Here is a 14,465-nt window from a genome sequence, read left to right as displayed (position 1 = left end):
TTGGTATCTTGAATGCTGAATGCGTGGCAAACTTGTGATGACAGCCTCCCAAGCAAAGAGCTCTTGGAGAATGTTGAACTGAGCATCTTCCACAGGAGGACTCACATACATCAGTTGGTTGGTGATCCTCAACTCATGAACTAAGCTCTACACAATAGGACAAATCAGAACAATTTAATTTGTAAAATTCCCAGGATCTTGAAATTTAAAATATAGTTGAAAAGCAAACAAAAAAAATAATAATTGCACTCAGGAACTGACTTTGATCTTTGGATCTCCTCCAGGCTTGTGTGTTGGTTGTTTTGGTTCATCATCTGTGTCCATGGAGTGGTCAACATTACTGTCTCTTTGACCTAGAAGAGCCTGAGTCCAAGCTTTGAGACCAGCTTCCAAACGAGCTGCCAGTTTCTTCTCCACCTAAGACAAAGAAAACAGGCTATAAGTCATTTCATTTCATAATGTTGAATAATTCTGTAATAAAGAAAAGACTAATTTACTTACCAATATTATATAACCGAACATTAAAAGCGAATAGAAATTGAGATTACCTCTTCATCCAGATGTGCTACCCACAGAGGCAGATTTGAATATGAGCGAAGACTGAGGTTGTCAACTGCTTTCTGGATTCTGCTGAGAATTTCTCTAAAGATGGAAGCATTGTATGTACATGTCTCAAGTGCACGTACTTCAACATCAATCTCTTCCTCCATTGCCAAAAGATCATCAACCTAGATTTAATTAATAAAATGATATAAGATAAATAAGAATTGAACTATTTAAGTAATTTTTTTTGTCTTCATTGTAATTTCGTGATTGAATTTACTTGATTATAGAAGGCAAATTACACTTTAACTATTAATTGTTTTAAATTTTCTTTGTATTATTGATGATTAAAATTAATTTCTGTAAACATTTTTACATTTAAAGATTTTTTAGATTAATAAAAATAATCACTTCCAATATTTAACAAGATACAGCAACAAGTAATTATAATACCTATTAACTTTTAAACTATTACACACCTTTTCCTGGAAACTGATGACACTGTCAGCAAGTCTCTGAACATAAGGATCCAGTTTGTAAGATTCCCACTGAAGGCCGCAACCATCAGCTATCATGTTTTGTAAGTCTTTTCTCCATCCAGCAATCAAGAGCTTGAGTGATTCCTTGCCTTCAATCTATAACAGCATTGTTATACTATGTAAGAAACACCCTTTAACATATCTATTTCTGTACAAAAAAGTCAGCATTCAACTAACTCTACTTTCATATTACAAACTGAAGTTACTGACAATTGTTTTACCTTTTTCAATGTTTTATCATAGGACTGCACACTTTCCATGAGAGAAATGGCAAAAGGGTAAAGTTGGTTAGCCTGATGGGCTTTGTTGACATTAGCAAGTGGAACTCTGAAACCAAGCCATCTTAGATTGCGCACCTTAAAAGGAAAGAGAACAATGTGACAGCTACTTTTTTAACACTTTAAATCAGAATAATCTATGAAGAAATAGAACCAAGAGCTGTTTTTAAAGATTACTGACCTCCTTTGAAAGCTGAATGATCTCCCTCTGAAAGTTGACACCAAGTTTAAGGATGTTTCCTTTATTGGGCACTCTGACACTAGTGATAGTGTAGATTTTGCCCACAACTGTAAGCTGCTTGTTTTGAACCTGTTTCAAAGAATTTTATTGAAGTAGAAAATTGCATTGTATTTATGAATGAATAAAACAAATTTTTTGTAATAAATTAAAAGATTTTTTTAAAAAAAGAACAAATGTTTCCAAATTTGATTTTTTTTTTGAGAAAAGAATTTTACTTTTCGTGTCCAATCATCAAACAGCTCCTGTGTGTTGAGTTTCATTTTAAAACTGTCACCATCTGCTTTGAGCTTTTGTCCATCTACATGGTTTTCCCATCCCTTGCCAAGTACATCTTCTACACGGCGCATGTAAGCATTCAACTGGCGCTCAATCTGCAAACAAAAATAAGAAAATTTTTAATAAACATTTTAAAATTTGGGTTCTTACTTATATGTGCCTAGCTGACCAATTTTAACTAAAAAAAATAATGTTTATGCAGAGCACGTTTTTGAAATTAAAACAATTTCTTAAAATCCTAATTAGCATTGAATGCACAGAAATTAAAGCAGTCAAACTTAAAAAATTCTGTTCAAAGATAAGTTTACAAATATTTTTTAAATTACCTGTCTTGCCCAGATGATGGAACCTGACACTGGTGGAAAGTCTCTGACTTTGCTCATCTGACAGGCCTGGTTGTGTGCATACTGAACCTGTTTGCCAAAAAAAATTACAAAATTACAAGATGCAATTCCTAATAGTTTAATTTATTTTTCTTCTACCATTAAAAATACAATACATCTCTTTAGCTTCAAGTTTTAAAATGTATTTTCTAACCTTGAACTTTTCATGCAGTGACTCAATGTCATCTTTCACCCTCTGGATCAGTTGAGTCTGGTATTCTCTGATTGCACCACGGATGTGTGGTCTCACAAAGAGAGCATTGAAGCGAGAAAAGATGCGGAACATCTCATTGGCATTTCTTGCTGTGCCTAGCTGGTCTCTGAGCCTGGCTGTAATCCTGGTTTCAACACGGTCAATCCTCTCTTCATATCTGATTAGACAAAGATGGACTCATTAAAGAAAATGAAACTAACATAAAATATTAATTGTACAGTGAATAACAAAATCTCAAAGATAAAAGAGTTTTAAATTGTTACCAGAAGATTTTATAATAACAATGAAAATTATTTTCAGAATTATTTTCAGAAACCAACCTTTTGACTGCTGCCTCCCATGAATCTGCTCCTTCTTTAGAAACATCCAAGACATCAACTTCTTTAACATTTTCATAAGCCAAGTTGACTTCCTAAACATACATAGTACCATTGATATAATACACTGTAAATTTCAACTTTCATTAAATTATGAAAAATCAAAACATGCAACGTTTCAAAAAATTGAGTATCTTAGTTGTATGCAAGAATGTATTAAGATGTAGAGTTTTATAACTGTTAAAGGCCTACTAATTAAAAATAATTACTAACTTCAATTGCATTAGCATCGGCAGCTTCATCTGTGACTGGTTTGTCTTTCACCTCTGGCTCCTCACTGCCTGGTGATGATCCTCTCTTCACTGTGACAGGGCGAAGTACACGAATAATCACTTGGCGTAGCTGTTCATGTTGGCGACGGAATCTTTAAAATGGAAATATTTAAATGAATAACAACTAGGAAATTCAGATTTTTTTTAATACACAGTAAAGAAAGTAAATAATTGCTATTGATATTTTTTCTAATCATATATCTTAAAAATTAAAGTAAAATGATTAAATTAAAGATATACAGTAAAAATGAACATAAATTTTATCAACTTTTTATCAGCATAATTAAAAAGTACAAAAATTTCACCAACTTTCTCATGTGCTCAATGCGTGCCTGTAGCCTCTTGTGAGCTGGGTTCACTCTCCAGACCATGCGCAAATGCTCTTCTCTCTTCTTTTTCACCAGATCCCTCAGCATACCCTGCAGCTTGTCAAACTCATCATCCCATGAGGAGAACACCTCAAAGCTAGCTCCCATTACCTGATTTAGTAAGTTTATACAAGGTAGGTAAATAAAAGTAAATAATACATGTTTAAAATAAACTTTAAAGACATACACACAAAAAATGAATTTAAACTTGCCTTTTCAAACTCATCAAAAGGTATGTGCATCAACCGTCTAGTTCCAAGAATCTGAAATTGCGTTAAGTCAAATATCAAACATCTATTCATGATTATTTAATTTATTTTTAAAGCTGTTTAAGACCATGAAAAAAATTGATAAAATTGAATAATATATTTGTACTCATGGTAGCTATTTCTATAACAACTCAACAGAAAAAAAGTGTAACCTTCAACATCTGAGTGCTCAAATCTCTGGAGATAGCTTCCACTAATCTTAACCCTCGCTGGATTGGGTATTTTGTGGAGCGAATCTTGCGCAAGTGAAGGAAAATTCCTTGAACAGCTAGTTTAATTCTGTCCAGCTCTGAGGCTGAGAGAAGATCATTGATGGGGAAATCCTTCATCAGCTGATTGTAGTCATTCACAGTGGCCATGGCTTGTTTCAGTCCTGTGACGAAGGAAAAAGTTATATACTAATAGATAACACTTTCTTAATACTATAATACATTAATTTTAGGTTTTTTTAAAAATGCGAAATTCACTTTAGTTGTATTTAGTACTATTAAATGTCATATAATCTGCATTTTAAAAATAAAATTAATGTTGTATAAAATTCGAGTTATTTTCTATTTGTGAGAGTAAAACAGACAGAAGCAATGGTATCATACAAAAATTTGGATTTAAAAAAATGTATGAACATTATCCTCTACCTGTATCAGAGTCAAAACTGACAGTAGCATGGAAACGTTTGCCATGTTTCAGTATGTCTAGTGTGAGCACAACTTCAATGCTTTCTCTCTTTTCTTGGATTCGGAGGAGGGCACGTTCTAAATTGAGCCAAAAACTGATTTCTTGCAGAGCTGTACCTGACGACGGATCTCTGTCTAATTTTGTCACCTGGAATTTTCATGTTTAGAATACTTAATCGTTATACAATAAAATTCTAAGTAAGATACAAGTTCAATAAGTATTTAGATTTAATTTAACTTTATCAAACAAAACTAAATGTACCTTTTGAATCTCTCTAATCCACCTGTTGACACCACTTTGAAGATTGTTTAAAAACTGAGCATCATCAACCTTGTCACCAAACTCTTCAACCTAGAGATTCATAAAAATGTTGTGATATATTTTCCTTCTAAATACATTAACAGAAGTTTGTAATTTTTATAAAATTATTTAAATATTAGGGATATTACTTTTGGCTTTCTGCTTTCTTCACCACACTTCTTTATCACACTTAGCACTAAGGGGTTGACAGGTAGGTTTATCTCAGGGATGTCAATGTTCTGCTGCAGGTGCAGAAGTCCCATTTCTAGCTCAGCAATCTTCTTTTCTACAGTGGGGGCCATTTTATCTCCATCCCTGATAAACAAGTTTAATGGTTAAATTTAATTTTATGAAAACAAATATTATGCATCAATTCCCTTATTTAAAAAAAAAAGTAAATGATTATAATTTTTTAAATTACCTTTCTGCCTTTCCAGTTTCTTTGATGTAAGACTTAAAATATGGGCCAACTGCATTGCTGATGTATGCATGCAAGGTTTCATATGGTGATCCTTCACTAAAGTTCATGATTCGCAGCTGAGATGCCAGCCCTTTATCCCCTTCCAATTGAGGTCCTCTCTTGATGAACACAACACTGAAATTTAAGAAATGGCATAAAAAGTTTTTCAAAATTTAAAAAAATTTATTAAACATTAACTTCACTGGAAAAAATTAATTAATGAATACCCAGCCATTTTTGGAAAAAAATTAATTAATAAATACCTAGCCATTTTTGAACTGCCAAAATGTACATCTGTTGAAATGCTGTAAGGGGAGTTATTGCTATCTGCATCTCCATCACCAGATTCTTCAGAGTCATCTATTAATTGAAAAAAAAAATTGACAAATCACACTTTAGCTACATAAGTATGCCAAAATGTTCATTTTCTCAAAAAAAAATATATCCAAAACCTAAATTTTAAATGTATATATTACAATGTCTAAAGTATACATACTTGACAGAACCAAATTATTTCACAACTTTTTAAATACATTATCTTCAAAATCTCTAAGCCAAAACTAGTTTTTAAAATGCTTCTAGCAGTTGTGTTACTAATAAGACTGTCTGTACATTTTATAACAGTCTTTTCTTAAACGTCACCAACTTTGAATAGGTGTCAAATATCTGGAAAGCTGATGCCAGCTGTAGCTTAAGGCTTAAGCTTAAAGATTTTCAGTGACAGATGTACAATAATCAAGCATAAGCCTTGCCAACTGGATGATGACTCAGAAGGCCTAATCAATAAAGTAATAAAGCTAACTGTAACCATGTGTGGTATTCCCATATAATATAAAAAGACTGGGACAAATTTTTTGTACTATTTTTAATATTAACCCTAATAATTTGAACTAGAGTCTATATTGTAGAAAGCCCTTATTAGTACTAATAGCCCTTATTAGTACTAATAGTATGACATCCTACTACTAATAAACTAATCTTTTTACAAAAAGTATTGTACTTCACTTCAAAGTAGAATCTAAATCTAGTCTAGATTCTAGATCTAGTATAAATCTCCTCTCAAGGGACCTAGAGACTTGACAATAATAGAACTGTAAGCTGGACATTTAGTATACTATTTAGTAGCCCCCCACCCCCCTCCATGTCTTAATTTTTATAATTAAAAAATACTACAATAGATAGGCCTACTGATAGGCCATAGGCCTAACTATTACTAAACTAGGGTTGTCGGCATCCGCCGAGTTCGCGGTAAAAACATGACCCGAAATCGCCCATTACTTTCTGATACCGGACCCACGAGATTTGGTTTTGCATACTAATAAGTTTTTAATTTATGGTAATTAATTAAGTTTAAAAGGTCATTTCCTAAGGTTAATTAAAAAGTAGAGTGGTTGTCCCTTAGTTTTAATGGCTTTGCGACCTGATTGCATGCTGTCTCTGCTTTGGTCTTCCCCCTGTATCAAGGTTAGTTTCAAATACGTTGGAATCTCGATTTTTTAAAAAATTCCTCTAGATGAGAGTAGATTACTGATCAGACATATCTTAAGTAATTGGAAATGAAATTTGTTTTTGGATATTTTGACTCCGACATTAGTTATACCCCTCCGAACGTAGTCACTGTATGTAGGTCACGCTGCCACCATTGTTATATTTTTTCATCCCGATCTTCCTGCCTTTAAGTTTGATCAACTAATAACAGCAATCTTATGGCATGTGCAAACAAATCTAATTTTTTATTTCAAAATATATTTACATACCCATCTTTAATTTTTTCAGCTCTAGTTCTATTTTTCTAGAATATGTTTTTCCTAAAAATCCAATTTTGTCAGACTAGACTCTCGACTGACAAGAGTCAGACTCTGGATCTAGGTTACCTGTCTGTTGCTATACACTAACATTGTGCTAACTGTAATTTTAAGTATTCAAGTTCTACTTACCCTTAGATATAGTTATATGCTGAAAATCAGAATCCATACACAATTCACAGATAAAAACATTGATCTGATAACTTCATTTCACTTATTACAAAATGGCTTTTATATGGACTCTACTTCACCTGCCCAAAATAACAAGGCAGTTATAGACACATTACAGTGTTCATGTCATTTACTTTAGATTTCTGACTATGGAGTTCTTTCATTCACTGTATTTATATAAAATATTGCTTTAGAAACATTTTCATATTTGCGCAGCAGTTTTATAACAAAATGGCTTAAAGATGGACTCTACTTCACCTGCCCAAAATAATGAGGCAATTATATGCACATAACAGTGTTCAAGTCATTTACTTTAGATTTCTAACTTTGTAGTTCTTTCATTTGCTGTATTTATATAAAATATGGCTTTAGAAACATTTTCATATTTGCGCAGCACACAGTTTTTTGGGGTTATGGGAGGAAGCCAACACAAAAATATAAGTTCTGTATTATTTTTATTAATTTCAACAGCATTTACAAGTTCTATATATCATTCTAGTTAAACTCTGCAAATATGAACAAAATACAACTGCAAGTAAAATAACTATGCTCAATTTATTCAGGTATACCATGACTTGTCACAATTGGCCAATGCAAAAGCAAGGGGATTCCACCCCTCACAAAAAAATTCGCCAAAAAAAAACTATTTGAGCTAGACAGAAAATCTTTTTTGTTTTGTTTTCATATAGTTGAGCTCTACAAGAATATGTAATTTTTATTTTTATATGATGATTAGTGTTTTTTTACCTAAATCCCTAACTAAACTAAGTTGTTGGGGGCGGGGGGGGGGGGGGGTGTCTAAAAAAATTCACTAACCTTTTACGGCTGCCCTCTGAACAATCAGTGATGGTGCCTGTGGGTCATTCAAAAACTTCTTAATAGCTTCTAAATGCTGTTTGTCTGTAACAGCAGCCTGCAGAGCCTTGAGATCTGGATCATCGTCGTCTAAGAGCACTGGAACAACCTTGCGAAAATAGACCAGGAAAGCAGGTACCTCCATTGCCTGCACTGGAACAGGTGCCGCTTGAGGTGTTCCTGCGACCTCTTGGTCGGCCAAATCAGCCATCCTGGCTGTTGGTCAAGATACGACTTTCTTGATTTTAAATCGCCAGGACTAGATTCAATGTTCGAACAAAATTCTTACAGATATTGAAAATCGATTGTATATTTATGAGGTGGAGACCGGATATAAGTAGGGAGCAGCTAGCAGCCGATCATCCGGGCTTCTGCTTAAAAGATAACTCTAAATGTAAAATAATATTTAATGGTTAACTCCCTTATATAAATTGAATTCTGATGCATTTTTCTCTGCATAAATAAAATGATGATAAATCTAGAATTGAGACCCCTAGTGCGGTTTTAATATCGAAATATTGAGGTGGTCCAGGATACAGTGGTTTCCTATAATCTTTTTATTTTATATTTACACGGAAATCACTAAATATAATTACGCTATCACCAACTGTATGCATTAATAAATGTCCGTATATGTTAAAACTGCTTTTTTTTTACTATGGCGCACAACATGAGCTAGTAGGCAATTTTTAAAAATATTTAAAAATTATCCTAAGTAACACCTATCATTTTCTCTAATGAATAGTTTTTCAACCAAAATGTATGTTTTAAATTAGACTAGACCGGAGCTAATTATTTTTCCTTGTAAGAATGTTCGATAATCAGATAACCAAATAACACAATATATGTTAAAACGGTTGTTTCCCTTAGTACTATACAAGACATCAAAATCTTTACTATAAGGCCGAAAAAGTGGCAAGAGAAAAATAAAAATTATTCTTCGCAGTAGTTAAAAGTGAATGTCATAATTTTACAGACATATCCTAAAATCACAAATTGAAAGTCGGTACTATGACACGTCCTTAGTTTATTCTGATTCAGCCTAGGGTATCGACTAGTGGACAATATAAACGGGAGACTTGTACAGAGGCGTATCAAACCATTACAGCGCCCGGGGCGAACTATCGATTTTGCACCCCCCCTCCTACATATTTATATATTTATTCACGTTAGCGAAAATGGACCCCTTCCCCCACCACACACAAACACACACACACACACACACAGAGGAGTAAATAGTAATCGTTAATAGTTTTTCCCGTATCACACAAGCAACGTAGAAAGCCGTCCATAGAACCAAATAGCTTTCTATTTTCTTTAATTCGACTGTAATGCAGTTCAGAATAAGGATGTTATTGTATTTTCTACCTAATTTGGTGCCCTCCCTTAGCTACGCCTCTGGACTTGTCAAGCTTCATCCAGTACCCCTCATGAAATAAGCTCATATTTACTGACGATATATCAGGAAGTGATCCGCATGCATACATCATAGTCTCAATTAAATAATGCTGTATCGATATAAAATCGATTCGTTTCAAGGCTTATCTAGGGTAGGTATCGAATCAGAGGCGTAGCGAGGGCGGGGCGGAGGGTGCGGGCCGCACCGGGTACAAATTTAAGTACAAATTTATATAGATAAATACTTTTTTTTTTGGGGGGGGGGGGGGGTGACACCACTAAGTGCCGCACTGGGTGACACCCGACCTAGCGACGCCACTCTATCGAATGGTTAGATTTTAGTATCGATTCCTTGAGATAAAGCCGATTGGCGTAGAGACTTGGTATTAAAATCAGTTTTTGTTAATTTAAAACGAAAATTTCTGTTAGTGCCATTAAAATAGTGTTGTTAAAATAGAATATATTTTTTTTCGTAACGGTTACATTTAAGATGATCTGTTGCCTCTCTTTCACCCACACTTTCAGAGGCGTAGAGAGGGGGGGGGGCGGGGGTTGGGCACATATGTCCCCGGGCGCCGACCTTAGAGGGCGCCAAAATGGGTTGGAGAAACAAATCGAAAGTTTTAGGGGGGGGGCTGCAAATCGAAAGTTTTAGGGCGGGGGCTGCAAATCGAAAGTTTGAGGGGGGGGGGGGGGGGTGCAAATCGAAAGTTCGTCCCCGGTCGCCGGGAAGGGTCGCTACGCCTCTGCACACTTTTTAAATTTTAAAAATTATCTATTATGTTTGTTATGGGTTTTTAAAATATAAATAGATCTACACGCTATTCCAAAATTCACCAGGTAAAACTGACAAAACCAGGACACTTGTTGCTTGTATTTTTGGGCTTTTTAAAAAAAAAATTATATTTGCGTAGGCCCACATGACTACATTCCAGACTTTGTAGCACATGTCTGTATAAGATAAAGCAAGCAAAATAAAATAAAAACATTTAGGAACATTTAATTTTTTTTTAAAAGAAAGACTCGTGCAAAAAGGAAAAAAAAATTGAACAAGGGGAAGCCACCACATAAAGAGAGTTAAAACAAGGGAGACCACCGCACAGCTTCTTCCTGTTTGCTTGTTTACAAACAGCCCAGCTGAACAAATATAACATGCACGCAACACCGTGCTGGCTCAAGGGCGAGTAGGGGAGGGGAGGAGGGAGCAGACAAATTATATTGACTCTGTTGGATAGAGCAATTATGGCATTTTGGTGTGTTTTTTTTTTTTTTTTTTTTTTTTTTGTATACAGGCCATGTCAGATTGATACGTCAACAAAGAAAATTGTATTTTTAGTTGTCAATATACCATAATTTGTTTTTAAAACACGTGTAAACAAAGATAAATTAAGACAATGACTGTCTATATATAAATATTACTTAACAGATGGGTATCGTTGAATAGAAACAACCTCAACGTAGTTAAAACTAGGTAAAGCATACACGCTCGACATACCTCATCCATGATCCATAGTTCCCTACCCTAAATCTAACAAACCCTACTTCATCCTCCCACTTTACCCTCACCCCTCCCACCCCACCCCTCCAATCTCTCGACTTACACAAGTCATATAACATACACCGAAACCCATTTGCTTACCATCATAAACAAATTCAAAGTCATTTTCTAATGACCCATCCACACACCATCACGAAAATCTCACAATTCCAACCTACCCTAACCAAGGCTTAACGCTAATCGGTTTTACCTCATGGTATCGATATTAATAGTCATACAACTCAATACCTACTATAAATAAGTCTTAACATTATCCGATTATGCTTTATGATATCGATACAGCATTAACCTACCCTAACCTCAAACTTATACCTCAAGGTAACTATACCAAAATCTAACAACTCAATACATACCCTAACTAAGCCTAACACTAATCGATTACACTTCATGATATCGATACAACATTATTCAATTGAAACTATGATTCGACGCATGCGCAGCACGTTCTGCAGCTCGTATGTAAAGATGAGCATGTGTCATAACAGATGATTGTGACGAACATGTGTTGACAGTAATGACAGTCCAAGTAACCTGGCTAGACTTGTTTATTTTTTGTTTTTTTTATTTAATTACTGACAGTTGTTCCTGAAAATCGCTTTATGTCAGTTACATCATTGGGGCGGGGATACCTTTTAGAGGATGCCACCAAATCGAAAATATCGTAAAATGTACTGTCGAAATAATCGGAGCACAATCAAAATCATATCTCAAGAAAATCGTTCTAATCTGTCCACAACATCAAAGCTTGATATTATAAACATGTTTAAATTATTTTTTTTTCACATTTTAATTTTAAGAAAATAACATCCTGTTGAATTCACCGAATGTGGGTCATGTTAAGGCAAAATTGATCTACTATCTGGTCCTTATTTTTAATGAATATTTTTTAAAAATTAATTAAACGTTTAATTATTCCAGAAGTCACGTAAATGTACATTATTACAGTGATTGTATCACGTTTGAAACAAAATATGCTCTCAATGTTTCTTTCAGGCATCTCATCAGGCGCCCGCACCACCCCCACCCACACCCGCCACCCCCGAACGAAATAGAATTTATACAGAAAATGTACAATTTTACCAGTGTCCAACTAGGAAAGTCACCCACCCCCTAAAAATTCAAGTCCCCCCTCTCCCCTAAATTAAAAAAAAGTCTGAAAGAAACACTGTCAGCTCGTAAGAAGTAGGTGGAATTTCTTTAGCAAGTTGTCGACCCCCAGGCAACATGACGGACAACGTGACAAGGAATCAAGGGGTAAAAAAATATATATATATCGTACATGAGGTTTTAAAAGTGTCTTTCTATTTTCATGATAAATATAGCTGATGACGAACTACGTGGGTCTAACGCCGTTTCTTTTTTCGGAAATATCCGAAAATATCGGAAATAATGACAAATCAAAGTAGGCTTGCTGACATAAGTCAGACGTGTTATGTATCTGTGGATTTCTAATCCAATCCTGTCCTGCTGTATTTAATATTGCATTACGCTTTGTGAGGTTTCGCTAAAAATAAACACGCCAGGCAACCCCGCAGTCTCATTCAGTCTTACATCATCACTAATACTGTTCCACATACGAGCTTTCCGATTGGCTAAGCAGAAGACATGCGACTGACCCAGTTATTTTTAGCTCCGGTCACATGACATTTTTGTTGATAGTCAGCGAGGAAGGTTGATTGCTACATTCAGTCGACGGGATCGTTCATTCAGCAGCAGACGGCTTTCTCATACCGGGAGTGTTTAAGTAAGGATTGGAATCTCCCTTTGTCAGGATTTTTTAACGGTTATTTCGAAAGGAATGTGTAATCACTGTACGAAGGTTTATATTTCAGTTTATCAACGTGACAACGTGATGTAAATTATTTAAATCGTGATACGTTTTTGTATTAAAAATTGTTTTACTAGATTTAAGAATCTAACTTTCTAAACCATATTATTTATAATTTATTGTAGTCAGTGCAGTGATCAGTGTACGTCAGTATAGATCTAGACTAGACTCTAGAATCTAGATCTAGAATCTAGATTCTAGATCTAGATATCTAGATCTAGTGTTGTAGTAAATACTATGAAAAACTTAAAGATTTTTATAAATTGATTAATTGTATTTTATATTTTAATGAGCGTATTGTTAATTCATGTGTTTATTTATACTTTTATTATACAGTATAACTCATACTCAGTTCCGAATCTACTAAGTCTAGTGAGGTTTTAAACTAAAGTATTGTGTTATTTTATATCCTAATTTATAACTTAGTCTATTGGTCATCAGACATCACGTATAATACAATAAATGAAGAAAAGTAAAAAAAAAATATTGTTTTATGTACGATACTGATGTAGGCCTATACGTAATGGATCAGTTTAGTACTATTGTTTTACGATACAGATGTAGATCTAGATCTAGATCTAGATTCTAGATGTATCTACGGTCTTTAGTATAGATTAGTTGTTGAAATCGTAAAAGAGTTTAGCTTGTCAGTATTTTCTAAATCCCTAATCATCTTTTAGAAACACACAAATCTATACAATATTATTAACCTATAGAATCTAGTTATTAAGTAAACAGTAGTATGTATTATGTTTGTCAGACTCATTCAACACTACACACTGTGTATTTTTAAACAGCTCTGGTGTGCTCGAATATCACGTGACAGTCCATCTGGTTACTGTTGGACATACAACAGCAGAAGGTCTAGGCTTGGAGGGTTGGGCGTGGTGTTGTATAGTGGTTATGTGTATGGCCTACAACTAGACAGTACTCTAGGGTTGTGTTATCATATATACTCTAAAAACACTAGCTGAATTATAAATTTGAAATGATGTATGTTTAGCCAAACAGGACAGTTCTCTGTTAAATCTTGTCATAGACCTCCATGTCAGTTAGCCATACCGTAGCCAGATTAGATATACAGTCGAAGTGTCTACCTTAAACGTAAGCCTAAACACGAATTCTAACCTTAACTCTCACAGGATTACTTGTAAGAAAGCCATACCATATCCAGGTGTGTTTATCTTAAAAATCGAATTGTAGCCCCCACTATGAAAGATGAATTTTTCTCTTTTAACCATATTTGCTAATAGTGTGTCTAGCTTCAGAATGTTAAAATTCTTAACGATGAATATATTTTGTTGTAAATTTGTCATGTCATGTCATGTCATGTCATGTTTGCCTGTCGTCCCTACTGGGACATAGGCCGCTGACAAGAGCTTTCCAGACATCTCTGTCCAGGGCTAGTCTCTCCAACTGTCCCCAGGTGTATCCAATCTTCTTGGTGTCTTCTTCCAGGTCACGTCTCCAGGTCTTTCTTGGTCTGCCTCTCTTCCTCCTGCCTTGTGGATTCCAGGTGAGGGCCTGTCTTATTATGCTGGATACAGGCTTCCTGAGTGTGTGGCCAATCCATTTCCATTTTCTCTGGAGGATCTCTACTTCCACTGGCAGTTGATTTGTCCGTTGCCATAGAACATCATTTCTGATGGTTTTAG

At 34.8% G+C, this 14,465-nt stretch overlaps 2 protein-coding genes across 7 annotated transcripts in view; one reads left to right on the top strand and one right to left on the bottom strand.

The window, feature by feature from the left end:
* The window catches only part of LOC131957760 (cytoplasmic dynein 1 heavy chain 1), a 39,236-nt gene extending 30,848 nt beyond the window's left edge, over positions 1 to 8,388 (bottom strand). For all 4 annotated transcript variants that reach the window (XM_059322526.1, XM_059322529.1, XM_059322527.1 and 1 more), the window contains exons 1-20: positions 7,988 to 8,388; positions 5,459 to 5,555; positions 5,157 to 5,330; positions 4,885 to 5,050; positions 4,697 to 4,786; positions 4,396 to 4,582; positions 3,913 to 4,133; positions 3,704 to 3,754; positions 3,433 to 3,602; positions 3,065 to 3,215; positions 2,795 to 2,886; positions 2,415 to 2,631; positions 2,204 to 2,290; positions 1,817 to 1,972; positions 1,542 to 1,670; positions 1,304 to 1,438; positions 1,023 to 1,178; positions 549 to 728; positions 262 to 417; positions 1 to 147 (exon numbers count right to left, since the gene is read on the bottom strand). In XM_059322526.1, the coding sequence (XP_059178509.1) occupies positions 1 to 147; positions 262 to 417; positions 549 to 728; positions 1,023 to 1,178; positions 1,304 to 1,438; positions 1,542 to 1,670; positions 1,817 to 1,972; positions 2,204 to 2,290; positions 2,415 to 2,631; positions 2,795 to 2,886; positions 3,065 to 3,215; positions 3,433 to 3,602; positions 3,704 to 3,754; positions 3,913 to 4,133; positions 4,396 to 4,582; positions 4,697 to 4,786; positions 4,885 to 5,050; positions 5,157 to 5,330; positions 5,459 to 5,555; positions 7,988 to 8,237 (3,012 nt within the window). In that variant the 5' untranslated portion in view covers positions 8,238 to 8,388. The remainder of the gene's footprint in view (positions 148 to 261; positions 418 to 548; positions 729 to 1,022; positions 1,179 to 1,303; positions 1,439 to 1,541; positions 1,671 to 1,816; positions 1,973 to 2,203; positions 2,291 to 2,414; positions 2,632 to 2,794; positions 2,887 to 3,064; positions 3,216 to 3,432; positions 3,603 to 3,703; positions 3,755 to 3,912; positions 4,134 to 4,395; positions 4,583 to 4,696; positions 4,787 to 4,884; positions 5,051 to 5,156; positions 5,331 to 5,458; positions 5,556 to 7,987) is intronic.
* A 4,271-nt stretch (positions 8,389 to 12,659) lies between these two features.
* Positions 12,660 to 14,465, top strand: part of LOC131957759 (cell division control protein 42 homolog) — a 53,334-nt gene continuing 51,528 nt past the window's right edge. The window contains exon 1 of one of the 3 annotated variants that reach the window (XM_059322523.1): positions 12,660 to 12,793. The gene's annotated coding sequence lies outside the window, so the exon portion shown is untranslated. Of the gene's footprint in view, positions 12,802 to 14,465 lie in introns of all 3 variants that reach the window. The other 2 variants (XM_059322524.1, XM_059322525.1) reach the window with 2 other exon arrangements.

Source organism: Physella acuta, unplaced genomic scaffold (assembly GCF_028476545.2).
Source record: "Physella acuta isolate Inbredline_101_S28 unplaced genomic scaffold, ASM2847654v3 ptg001263l, whole genome shotgun sequence".
Taxonomy (NCBI): Eukaryota; Metazoa; Mollusca; class Gastropoda; family Physidae; genus Physella; species Physella acuta.
Note: the sequence above shows the minus strand (reverse complement) of the source record. Positions and strands in the feature narration are given on the sequence as shown.